The 13462-nt window shown below is 41.7% G+C and overlaps 1 protein-coding gene across 6 annotated transcripts in view; it reads left to right on the forward strand.

Moving 5' to 3' along the window:
* Window positions 1-13462, forward strand: part of MTMR3 (myotubularin related protein 3) — a 132315-nt gene that overhangs the window by 95553 nt on the left and 23300 nt on the right. For all 6 annotated transcript variants that reach the window (XM_055549460.1, XM_055549459.1, XM_055549462.1 and 3 more), the window contains 2 exons: window positions 10342-10438; window positions 12230-12343. In XM_055549460.1, the coding sequence (XP_055405435.1) occupies window positions 10342-10438; window positions 12230-12343 (211 nt within the window). The remainder of the gene's footprint in view (window positions 1-10341; window positions 10439-12229; window positions 12344-13462) is intronic.

The raw sequence follows: 13462 nt of genomic DNA on the forward strand, positions 1-13462 counted from the left end.
CTAGGAGTCTGGGTTCCAGACTTCCTGACTCCTTATGAAATTTTTGTCATATTCACCATGTTTCTCTCTCGGAAATGGCTCTGACCAAGTTTATGTCGTTTCTCTGTGTGTAATTTTCTAGAAATTGTGTGTTGCCATAAATAGAAGTTTGCTGATCTAGCACTGAGTCTTAAAAGATATGTTCAGCTTGAAAACAATGACTTGAATTGCTAGGCTGTGAAACGATGTGAGCTTCCTTCTAATACAGTTTACTTTAGAGATTTTTTTTCCTTTAAACCTGAATTTTCAATCCTGAACCTTCAATCTTAACTCCTGCTCTGGGTTGTGTTAAACATGGGAGGCTAATCTAACTAAGCCTGTATCCTTTTGTTTCCTGTCTCATTTACTGGTCAAAGCTTTTGGTTCATATGTTTAATTAAATCATAGCAAACATACATATTTTTAAAGGTTCTTTACGATATACTTTTGTTTGACCCTCATGACCTTGTCAAACGGTCAGAGTAGCCTGGTGTTGCTGTTTTGGGAGCCAAAGAAATGAAGACCAGAGGCGAAGCCTATTGCACAGTCCCACTCAATGAAACTATGAGCCGCGCCTTGTAGGGCCACCCAAGACGAATGGGTCACGGTGGAGAGTTCTGACAAAACGTGGTCTACTGGAGAAGGGAATGGCAAACCACTTTGGTATTCTTGCCTTGAGAACCCCATGAACAGTATGAAAAGGTAAAAAGATGTGATACTGAAAGATGAACTCACTGGGTTGGTAGGTGCCTGATATGCTACTGGAGAAGAGTGGAGAAATAGTTCCAGAAGGAATGAAGAGGCTGAGCCAAAATAAAAACAACACCCAATTGTGGATGTGGCTGGTGATGGAAGTAAAGTCTGATGCTATGAAGAACTGTATTACATAGGAACCTGGAATGTCAGGTCCATGAATCAAGATAAATTGGAAGTGGTCAAACAGGAGATGGCAATAGTGAACATCGACATTCAGGATTCAGTGAACTAAAATGGACTGAAATGGGTGAATTCAATTCAGGTGACCATTATATGTACTACTGTGGGCAAGAATCCCTTAGAAGAAATGGAGCAATCCTCATAGTCAACAAAAAGAGTCTGAAATGCAGTACTTGGGTGCAATCTCAAAATGACAGAATGATCTCTGTCTGTTGCCACAGCAAACCATTGAATATCACAGTAATCCAAGTCTGTGCCCCAGCCACTAATGCCAAAGAAGCTGAAGGTGAATGGTTCTATGAAGACCTAAAAGACCTTCTACAACTGACACCAGAAAGAGATGTCCTTTTCATCATAGGGAACTGAAATGCAAAAGTAGGAAGTCAGGAGCTACCTGGAGTAACAGGCAAGTTTGGCCTTGAGGTACAAAATGAAGCAGGTAAAAGGCTAACAGAGTTTTGCCAAGAGAATGCATTGGTCATAGCAAACACCCTCTTCTAACAACACATGGCCATCAGCAGATGGTCAACACCGAAATCAGATTGATTTTATTCTTTGCAGCTAAAGATGGAGAAGCTCTATACAGTCAGCAAAAACAAGACCAGGAGCTGACTGTTGCTCAGATCATGAACTCCTTATTGCAAAACTCAGACTTAAATTGAATAAAGTAGAGAAATCCACTAGACCATTCAGGTATGACCTAAATCACATTCCTTACGGTTATACAGTGGAAGTGACTAATAGAGTCAGGGATTAGATGTGATAGACAAAATGCCTGAAGAACTATGGATGGAAGTTCCTAACATTGTATAGGAGGCCATGATCAAAACCATCCCCAAGAAACAGAAATGCAAACAGGCAAAATGGTTGTCTGAGGAGGCCTTACAATTAGCTGAGAAAAGACAAGAAGCAAAAGGCAAAGAAGAAAAGGAAAGATATAAGCATCTAAATGCAGAGTTCCAAAGAATAGCAAGGAGAAAGATAAGAAAGCCTTCTTAAGTGATCAGTGCAAAGAAATAGGGGAAAACAATAGAATGGGAAAGACTAGAGATCTCTTCAAGAAAATTAGAGATACCAAGGAAACATTTCATGCAAAGATGGGCACAATAAAGGACAGAAACAGTATGGACCTAACAGAAGCAGAGGATATTAAGAAGAGGTGGCAAGAATACACAGAAGAACTACACAAAAAAGATCTTCATGACCCAGATAACCACAGTGGTGTGATCAGGCACTTAGAGCCAGACATCCTGGCGTGCGAGGTCAAGTGGCCCTTAAGAAGCATCACTACAAACAAAGCCTAGTGGAGGTGATAGAATTCCAGCTGAGCTATTTCAGATCCTTAAAGATGATGCTGTAAAAGTGCTGCACTCAATATTCGAGCAAATTTGGAAAACTCAGCAGTGGCCACAGGACTGGAAAATGTCAGTTTTCAGTCTAATTGTAAAGAAAGGCAATGCCAAAGAATATTCAAACTACCACACAATTATACTCATCTCACATGCTAGCAAAGTAATGCTCAAAATTCTCCAAGCTAGGCTTCAACAGTACATGAACCAAGAACTTCCAGCTGTTTAAGCTAGATTTAGAAAAGGCAGAGGAACCAGAGATCAAATTGCCAACATCTGTTTGATCATAGAAAAAGCAAGAGAATTCCAGAAAAACATCTTCATTGACTACGATAAAGCCTTTGACTGTGTGGATCACAGCAAACAGTGGAAAATTCTTCAAGAGATGGGAGTACCAGACCACCATACCTGCCTGAGAAATCTGTATGCAGGTCAAGAAGCAACAGTTAGAACCAGACATAGAACAATGGACTGGTTCAAAATTGGGAAAGGAGTACGTCAAGGCTGTATATTGTCACGCTGCTTATTTAACTTATATGCAGAGTACATCATGCAAAACGCGGGGCTGGATGAAGCACAAGCTGGAATCAAGATTACCAGGAGAAACATCATAACCTTAGATATGCAAATGACACCACCCTTATGGCAGAAAGCGAAGAAGAACTAGAGAGCCTCTTGATAAAAGTAAAAGAGGAGGCTGAAAAAGCTGGCTCAACATTCAAAAAAGGAAGATCATGGCATCCAGTCCCATCACTTCATGGCAAATAGATGGGGAAACAATGACAGACTTTATTTTTGGGGGCTCCAGAATCACTGCAGATGGTGACTGCAGCCATGAAATTAAAAGATGCTTGCTCCTTGGAAGAAAAGCTATGATCAACCTCAACAGCATATTAAAAAGCAGAGACATTACTGACAAAGGTCCGTATAGCCAAAGCTATGGTCTTTCCAGTAGTCATATGTACGGATGTGAGAGTTGGACCATGAAGAAAGCTGAGCACTGCAGAATTGATGCTTTTGAACTGTGGTGTTGGGAGAAGACTCTTGAGATTCCTTTGGACTGCAAGGAGATCAAACCAGTCAATCCTAAAAGAAATCAGTTCTGCATATTCATTGGAAGGACTCAAGCTGAAGCTCCAATACTTCAGCCACCTCACGTGAAGAACTGACTCATTGGAGATGACCCTGATGCTGGAAAGATTGAAAAGGCTGGAGGAGAAGGGGACGACAGAGCATTAGATGGTTGGATGGCATCACTGACTCGATGGACATGAGTTTGAGTAAGCTCCGAGAGTTGGTAAGGGACAGGGAGGCCTGGCGGTGCTGCAGTCCATGGGGTTGCAAAGAGTTTTTTGGACACGACTGAGCAGTTGAACTGAACTGCAGGGCATTGACAGAGCCAGAACTTGAAAGCAGTTCTTAGTTATTGGGAACTGATTGTAAGATGTGCTGTGGATATGAGGTGAAAAACAGGCAGCTGCCCTTGGGGAGCCTCAGGGAAAGTCTTAGGAATCTGAGCCTCCCACAAGCCTGGTCAGCCAGGGGAACCCACAGTGGTTCCCACAAATCACCGACAAGGGGCCTTGGAAGGTGATGAAAATGTACCTAAGCACTCTCTCACTTCACTTCTTTATCTGTTCCATCTTTCTTTTTCCTTCTCTATATGCCATTGGTTTTTTTTGTTTGTTAATGGGTCTTTTCAGGTTTTTTTTTTTTTTTTTGAGTTTTTAAAGTAATTTTAAATCCAATTAATTTGTGAATTTTACATGTATATTTGCTAAATTTTTAGCCATTACATCTTTTTTTTTAAGTTGTTTTTATTTGGCCACATCACACGGCATATGGGATCTTAATTCCCTGTGAAAGTCGCTCAGTCATGTCTGACTCTGCGACCCCATGGACTATACAGTCCATGGACTGAATTCTCCAGGCCAGAGTACTGGAATGGGTAGCCTTTCCCTTCTCCAGGGGATCTTCCCAACCCAGGAATCGAACCCAGGTCTCCCTCATTGCTCTGACCAGGGATCAAATCTGTGCTTCCTGCAGTAGAAGCACGGAATCTTAACCACTGGACAACCAGAGAAGTCCCCATTACATATTTTCCTTTTTTTTTAATGCACATTTCTCAGACTTTATTTTTTGGCTGTGGTGGGTTTTCATGATTGTGCCTGGGCTTTCTCTAGTTGACTGCTCTTCATTTCAGTGCACGGCTTCTCCTTGCAGTGGCTTCTTTCGCTGTGGAGCATGGGCTCCAGGCGTGTGGGCTTCCGTAGGTGTGGCTCGCGGGTTCTAGAGCACAGGCTCAGTAGTTGTGGTGCACAGGCCGAGTTGCTCTCTGGCATATGAGATCTTCCCAGACCAGGGAATCTGGGTGCAAGGCGGAGTCTTGTTTTTTTCTTTTAATATTTATTTATTTTTGGCTGTACAGGGTGCTTGTTGCTGTGCAGTCTTTCCTCTAGTAGTGGCCGGTGGGGGCTACTCTGTTGCAGCGTGCAGGCTTCTCATTGCTGTGGCTTCTCTCGTTGTGGAGTGTGGGCTTCGAGAATTCCAGCACCTGGACTCAGTAGTAGCGGCTCCCAGGGCCTGGAGCCCAGGCTCATTAAATGTGGTGCTGCGGGGTCAGCTGTTGCATGGCGTGTGGCATCTTCCCAGATCAGGGATCGAACCTGGGTCTGCTGCATTGGCAGGTGGATTCTTTAATCACTGAGTCACCAGGGAAGCCCCCCAGTACGTCTTAAGTATTGTTTAATCTCTGCTGTCTCCTTGGATAATGAAGTTATCGGGTGCACCTTGTTGTATTATGTTAAGTTATTGTGTGTACCTTGTATTATGTTATATAAGAACTTTGATTTATTTAAGGCTCTTAATTCCAAAAGGCATTCCCTAGTTTTGGGCTTTAGTTAACAGTATTTAGTTTTAGTTAACAGTGTTTAGTTAAGAAGGCTTGAATTTCTCCTAACCTGTTTCTCTCACAACCACAGACTGTAAATTCCTCATCGTTAGGTGATTCCTTATTTCCTTGATAATTTAATTTCTTTAGGATTTGAGTCAACTCTTAGAATATTCCTAAGATGTACCAGGTCAGAACTTAATTCCTGTTTATTATTTATAGATGGCTTTGTCTTGAGGTGAGATGATTTTAGTTCCCAGACCTTTCTTTCCTTGAAGATATTTGGTATTCGTTGGCCACCAGGACATCCACAGTTTCCTGTTTTTTTCATGGGTTTGTGGATGGAGGCATTTGGGGGGGCAAAATACTGATTTAGGGACTAGAAAACCGGAATTCAAACCTATACTCTACCATTTAATTTTTAAAACAGCGCCGGGCAAGCCATGTGTCCTCTCTTTACTTCAGTTTCCTGTGTTCTTCAAAGTGTGGGACATATTTCTTCTTCCTGCCCAAGCTGATCTGTATATTCTGAAAATCAGCTCTGTTTCAGTTCAGTGAATGCTTGAGTGCCTCCTAAGTATCATGCTTATGAAAACATTTTGGAAAGTATGAATATATAAAATGATACCATTGTAACTGATTGGAACTGACTCTAGGATTAAAGGTTGTATTTTGTTTTTAATATGTATGTTCCACACTGAAGTCAACCTGCTGCAGGTCATATGCAGTCTTACTGAACTTCAGTGACTTGGTTTGAATACGTATGTATATGTATGCCTTTTTCCTTTCATATATTTTCACTGTGAAGTACAGAGGAAAACTTGCCCTTGAAAAATACTGTGGTGGCATTTTTAGAGCCAGTCAACCTAGTTCTTCTGTCTCTACCCAATAATGTTGAGTATTGGTAGTGGCTACAGTATTACTCACCAGTTAGGAGCAGACCAGACAACCACATTCTTTTAAGTCATCTTTAGGTGAGACGGCGCCTGAGATGTTTCAAAGTCATGCTATTTTTTAACCTGCCCCAGCACATGAGATCACAGGCATAGACTCTGAAGGGTAAAAGTTAGTTTAGTCTTTCAGAAGTTATTAAAACCTTTTATGGACTCTTCTCTGCCTAGCCTATTAAGAGTAGAATGTGTCAGAGAGGAGGGAAATGGGAAAATTATTATATCATTACCTTGTATTCGTGTGAATCTTAGTTTCTGACTGTTGAACCTGTCATAATTAGCCAGCCATCCTGTGGCCACATTGCTCTAAGTCTTAATCTGTTTTGGAGGAAGTCTCCATAATGCTGTTGGAGTTCATTGCAAAACTCCTGACTCTGCTGTTAGCCCCATTTCAAAGTCTAAATAAGAATGGACTCAAGCTGTATGCTCAACATCCTTCTCGTTTTAGCTGTCTTCTTGGCGGTAGTTCTGTATGTGAGCTTTTAATCTGGAGTCTGACAGATGACTGGGCAATTGAGTTGCTAGTTTAGTAGCATCAGACCCGCCTCTCTGACCTCTTCTCTGTGAATTGCCTGATAAGCACCTTTTGATTAACCATGAACAGCACGACTCTGGGCCATATACTGTTGTGCAGCTGCCTGTTTAGATGAAGTAAAAGCCCTTGTCAGCAGTCTGCCTTCCGAGTTTGATCGCAGTCCAGTAATTGTACATCTAGACAACTGAACTGGGCCCTCAGTTCACAGAAAAGAAGGGTTCTTCTCTCCATATTTGAAAATCTGGAGGCTGTTTCTCACCTTCTCTGACTCAGGTACTGATCTTCCTCACGTCCTGGGTACGGGCCTGGCCCTTCTGCCCCAGGCCTTTAGGTTACATATGACTGTAGGTGTGAGTGAGTACTCAGAATCACCCCGGGAGCTAGACTTTTGGGGGGAAATTTTTGTAGACTGCTGGTTGATAACTGTATTTATGGTAGAGGAACTTACTGCTTTAAAGAAAAGTTTTTATTCTCATTAAAATAATTGCTGGACTGTATGTAGTATAAGAAATACAAAACGTTAAAGAGGTACAGACCTCATTTGGGGATGGGGAAGGCCCATAGGAAGGGTCGAAATGGAAATAAAAAGCAACAAATAAATTGGGGTATTACAGCATATCTGATGTTGAATTGCTGGAGATATGAGAATTCTAAGATGGGAGTTCTTAAGGAAAACCCAGCAATATTTGTGCTTGGCTTGCACTTTTCTGGCAGGATGAGCACAAGTAAACTTCTAACAGTTTAGCAAAAGCCAGTTGAATTACTCTGTGTATGTAAAGTCTGCTGCTCAGTTTTTTTTTCAAGCAATGGTTTTCAAACAGCAGGTTGTGATCCACCAGTGGGTCATGAAATCGAAGTTTTAAGGAATGAAGTATGAAATGAAACACTTAGGATAGAAAACATCAATGAGTCACACACATAGCAAGGGTCAGTATTGTTTTATGAAACTCTTAAAAAATACATTGTGTTGAATTGTGGTGTAAAACATTCTTACTGTAGGTTGTGATGGTTTGGATTCCAAGTTGATGAAGTCACTGCTTTAGAGAATACAAAGAGAATTTAAACTCATTCTTTGTTCTCAAGGAACTTGAAATAACAGATTTTTTTAAATGATGGCTACTCAGTATATGTTTGTTTGTAGCTCAGTTTCATGCTGGGAATGGGAATTCTAAACCCATTCTTGGGCAGTGGTTCTATGTAGAAAACTGCCCGAGGAGGAGGGGAGGGAGGTGGAGATGGTTACTCTTGAATTTATAGGGTTCTATTGAGGGTGTCTGGGTGTCCATTAAGATAGGGGTACTAATGTAAATGACCACTAAGTAAATACCTTTTTACATTTTTCAGAGACTTGGAACTGTATTCCAAGTTGGGAGAAAACTTGTCATTAGTTAATGAACTTAGAAGTGGCCATAGTTTTACAGCTTTTGTATTGTGATTATAAGTGAAAAGACTCCCTGTCTAGAATTCTTGATGATCACCATTCCTTACAGTTTGTAGACAGATGGCACTCCCAATTCAGATAGCTTTTTCCTGTTTGAAAGATTATATCGCTTTTAAAACTTTGCCAGAATGGAATAGATTCAGTTGATTATTTCCTCTTGCATCTCTGAACCTCATCTTTTTATAGCTCTCCTTCAGGAAACATACAATACCTAGTTTAAGCTCAAGAAGAGCAGTTTAAATGGGAAATAGTTTTATAGACTTGTCCTTCATTGAGGTAATTGCTGTTTCCTGTTCTGAAGCTCTTCTCCCAGGGAGAGCAAAGCTTTGATCACCAGGGCCGGCTGTTCTGTGCTTTTGTCACTGTAGTTTCTCCCAGACCCTGCCAGTGTTTACTTTTCAGCCTATAATGCTATATATGTTAGAGGGACTGCTGAGTGGTTTGTTGTTGTTTGTTCTTCATAAAATTACTGTTCTAGGCCTCTGTTCTCATGGAAGGAAATATTTCAGATTTAATGACTTTTATATTTAGTTCATTTCTGCCTTTGTAGCTCGCTGTCTTAAGGAAGAAGGAGCCAAATCCATGAAGGCAATTGTAGGCAGGTTATACTTGTTTTGGGTGGATGTTCTTATAAATGCTCGGCGTTCTAATTAGAAGTATGGTGTTTCTTGAGATTCATGGATACAGGCAGTTAAAGTCTTATGATCTTTTATTTATTTATTGGCTGTGCTGGGTTTTTGTTATTGCTTGGCTTTTTGTGGGGGCTATTCTCTAGCTATGGTGCACGGGCTTGTCATTGCGGTGGCCTCTCTCGTTGCAGAGCATGGGCTGTAGAAGTGCAGGCTTCAGTAGTTGGCAGCTTGTGGGTTCAGTAGTTGCGACTCTGGGCTCTGGAGCACAGGCTTCATAGCTGTGGCACAGAGGCCTGGCTGTTCCAAGGCATGTGGGATCTTCCTGGACCATGGATTGAATTCATATCTCCTGCATGGACAAGCAGATTCCTTATCACTGAGCCACCAGGGAACCCCATGATCTTTTAACTGCAATTCTGTAATCTATAAGGTTCTGAAAATCAAAGATTTTAATTTTATTTGGTGATTTGACTTTATCTGAGCTAGCTATTTGCTGCTTTATTTAACCCACTTAGTTTGAGTTATCCATGTTTTGCACTGTAAAGATGTTAATGTTTGTTTAATGCTTTTGAGATCATTAACCCAGCATTGCCAACAAAGATCTGTCTAGTCAAAGCTATGGTTTTTCCAGTAGTCATGTATGGATGTGAGAGTTGGACTATAAAGAAAGCTGAGTGCCAAAGAATTGATGCTTTTGAACTGTGGTGTTGGAGAAGACTCTTGAGAGAGTCCCTTGGACAGCAAGGAGATCCAACCAGTACATCCTAAAGGAAATCAGTCCTGAATATTCATTGGAAGGACTGAAGCTGAAACTCCCAATATTTTGGCCACTTGATGCCAAGAACTGACTCATTTGAAAAGATGCTGATGCTGGGAAAGATTGAAGGCAGGAGGAGAAGGGGACGACGGAGGATGAGATGGTTGGATGACTTCACCAACTCGATGGACATTGAGTTTGAGCAAACTCCAGGAGTTGGTGAGGGACAGGGAAGCCTGGTGTGCTGCAGTCCAGGGGGTTTCAAAGAATCGGACATGATTGAGCAACTGAACTGATAATACATATACCACCTTAAAATCCAGAAAGCTCAATTTCTGAAATCTGGCCCAGAGGGTTTCTCATCAGGAGTTACAGATCCATATTACTCGTCTTGGTGAACTTACTGATTTTATTTATTATGTATACCATCAGTCTGAGTGTGGAAATAGGAAGCTAGCCAGTATAGTGACAAGAACGTGGGTTTTGGGATCAGACAGAGCTGCCGTAATAATCTCCCCAGTCTGTTTTATCCTCTGTAACATGCGCTCAGTGATACTGCCCTTAAATTTGATAGTAGTGATTAGATGAGATAATATCAATTCCTTTTTAATGTTTTAAATTTATTTTTAATTGAAGAGATAATATTTTTGATCAGAATTAATTTCCTCATTTTTTTATAATCTTAGCCCAGCAGGAGATTTTTTTTAAAACTAAATATGGTATTTATTACAATACTTAAAAAAAAAAAACTAAGGGTACCAGTGCTTTTATTCCACCTGTTTTGCAAAATCGTACTCATTTCTTCCTTTCTCCTGTCTGTCTTTGGTCCCTAGGGGAACATGTAACGTCAAGGTTTAAAAACGAGGTGGAGCGGATGGGTTTTGATATGAACAACGCCTGGAGGATTTCTAACATCAATGAGAAGTACAAGTGAGTTGTATTTGGTCCCTGTGGCCTGTGTTCCATGACCGCTGCCTTTTCAAGAAACCCCAATTCTCATGTGGCAGAACATTTGAATTTAAAATTTTTCTTCAAAACAGAGTTTTATTTATTAAATATAAGTGCGTGATTTTCAGAGTACTTGTTGAGCCTTCTGTTTCCATTGCTATCACTGGAGTGGAAAGAGATTCTTACTTAGTAGGATCCTGGAGTTTTCCTTCCATTCCCCTCCAGGCCTCTCTTCTGGCACATGTACGTCTAAATACCTATAGGCAGGCAGTTTCTGTTGTCCTTATCACTACTCGATAAAACACTTAGGAGCTGGTTTTTACGTACTTTTACCCCAGATCATATGAAAAGGCTTAAGTCTTATTCTGTTCATTAATTCATTGATCTAAAACTAATGTCATAGCTATGATTGTGTAACTTTTAAAAACTAATGTAACCATTATTAAATATTTCCTTGGAACGTATAAGAACTTTGATAGGGAAGGGCAGTTAATTAACTATGATTTTGGTGATTCAAATTTCTATAAAATGAAAGAAAACTGTCCAGAATTTTTAAATTAACATATCCTTCTCCTCTTAAGTTTCCCTACAGCAGTTGGAGACATTAATCACTCTCTTATCTTTCCAACTGCCTCAGATTATGATAGCTATTTTCTTGGACTGTTTGTGGGTAGCCGTCAGAGCATTTCATTTTTTGCTGGAAAAACTACAGCTAATTACTATATACAGCTCTTAACATGGACCTTGGCCAAGGAGGTGTTGCCAAGAATCAGGAGCTACAGATGTGTCATACCTTGGCCTGTTCTCAGCTGACAAGTCAAAGGAGAGAATGAAGGTGGGAGGGGGTCCTCAGGGAGCCTGAGGCTGCGACAGGCTTTGCTCACATATAACCCACCTTTCCTATACTGGAGACTGCTTATCTGCCAAGTGAGCAGCTCTCACTTGGTAAAGAGCTGACTACTGGGTAATGTAATACTTAGAGGACAGGAGTATAGTGATCCAAATATTGAGTGAAGTAAGACAAACAAAACACCTACTAATATTTTCCCTAATGAAAGCAGCTTTTTTAAACACAACGCTGTAAGTCAACTGTAAGATAAAATAAAAATTAAATTAAAAAAAAACTGGCTTCCCCCCCCTCCGAGTGTAGTTCTGAAGTGTGTTTTATAGAAATGATGATTAATAGTATACTCACATCACTGACTTGGCTTAATGGGGCTGTGACTGTGTATGCATATGAGGCTGACCCACCGTGCTGCATCTGTATACCCATAGCTGCACCTGTTACCTACAATTAGGACACCTTGTCTGGTTCACATCAGACAGCATGTTAGTAATCCTATGAGGTCTCTGGGAAGTCGAAACTGTGGGCTCTTGCACTTCTTATGTTTCCCTGAAAGACTGAGGGCCAGGTAGAGTAACACAGACTTCCACCTCTGCAGTTGAACTGGGTACCTGTGTAGTTAGAAATGATCCATGTATTGGTTACAACAGTTACAGTAGAGTGAGTGCCTCTCAACTCCCTTTTTTTATTGATTGTTAAGATGGCCAGATTTCCAAAAGGCAGCATCAAGTGGAACAACCCAAGATAGTATCACTTGACGTATATAACACTTAGGGCAACCCACTCCACTAAGCAGGGCGGAACTTCAAATCTTGCTCCTTGCTGCCTTTTTAACTGTCTCTGGGGTAGCTTGATGCACACCCTTACCCTGGCTCACTTGAGTCTCTCCTCCTCTTTCCCTTTTCCCTCTTCCTCACCATCCCTGTTAGGCTGTGTGGGAGCTATCCACAGGAGCTCATAGTGCCTGCCTGGATCACTGACAAAGAACTGGAAAGTGTTGCAGGCTTCCGGTCCTGGAAGCGCATCCCTGCTGTCGTCTACAGGTGAGGAAGCCTGGCCAGGCCCAGCTCGGTCTGCTGCTGCCGCCCTGTGCGTTTGGTCTATGCTCTGGCGCTGCTAACCTGGGGGTGGGGTGGGGTTGGTTCAGGGAGCTCTCCAGGCTACTGCATACTTCCTTACTGTTTAAGTTGCTCATCCAGTCATGTACCAGTCAGTACTTCACTAGAACTCTACCTGATGATTCAATTGACACTGAAAAGAAAGTTTTGATTAAAAAATGGCTGGATTTGCTATTTTAAGATCCTTCTGACATTGTTTTTTTTAAATGTTTATTTATGTCTACGCTGGGTCTTCGTTGCTGCATGGACTTTCCTCTAGTTGAGGCGAGTGGGGTCTCCTGTCGTTGTGGTGCGCAGATTTCTCATTGCAGTGGTTTCTCTCGTTGCGGACCTTGGGCTCTAGGGCAGTGGGCCTCAGTGGTTGTGGCTCCCAGGCTCTAGAGCACAGGCTCAGTAGCTGTGGCGCAGGGGCCTTAGCTGCTCCACAGCCTGTGGGATCTTCCAGGACAAGGGATCGAACCTGTGTCTCCTGCATTGGCAGGCACATTTTTTACCACTGAGCCACCAGGCAAGCTCTCTTCTGACATCCTATGGGAAGATAATGTAGTCACTGCTTTTAGCTTCAGTTGATGACCTTTGGATTGAGAGAGATGAGTCCTGGAAAGTGAGAATGGGGGATGTAGATTTGTGATTGTCTTTGTGGTTAAAATATTGCCACATGGAAGAAGTTTGTTTTGAGAGGGAGCATTTAGAGAAGGGTAGCGCTTGGCTGGTTAGAAGACACTGGAGATCAGAGGCAGGAGAGTCAAGGGAGCCAAATTCTAGAAGGGGTGGTGGTGTGGTAACAAGCACAGGTGTTAGAACTCAAGTCTTCTCTCTGCCTTGCTGTGGCACCTTGAGCAAGTTCCCTGACTGACCTCAGTCTGTTCCCATGATGTTCTCAGTTCACAGGTATGCTCTGACATCTGAATGACTCTGTAAGACAAGGCTTCCTAATCAGTGTCTGGAGTAGATTGTATTCCTGAGGGCTGCTTTTATGATTCAGTGACTATCTAGCTGAGTTCTCACAAATCATGTGAAGTTTTTAAGAAGTCATTCCCTCAT

This window comes from Bubalus kerabau, chromosome 16 (assembly GCF_029407905.1).
Source record: "Bubalus kerabau isolate K-KA32 ecotype Philippines breed swamp buffalo chromosome 16, PCC_UOA_SB_1v2, whole genome shotgun sequence".
Taxonomy (NCBI): Eukaryota; Metazoa; Chordata; class Mammalia; order Artiodactyla; family Bovidae; genus Bubalus; species Bubalus kerabau.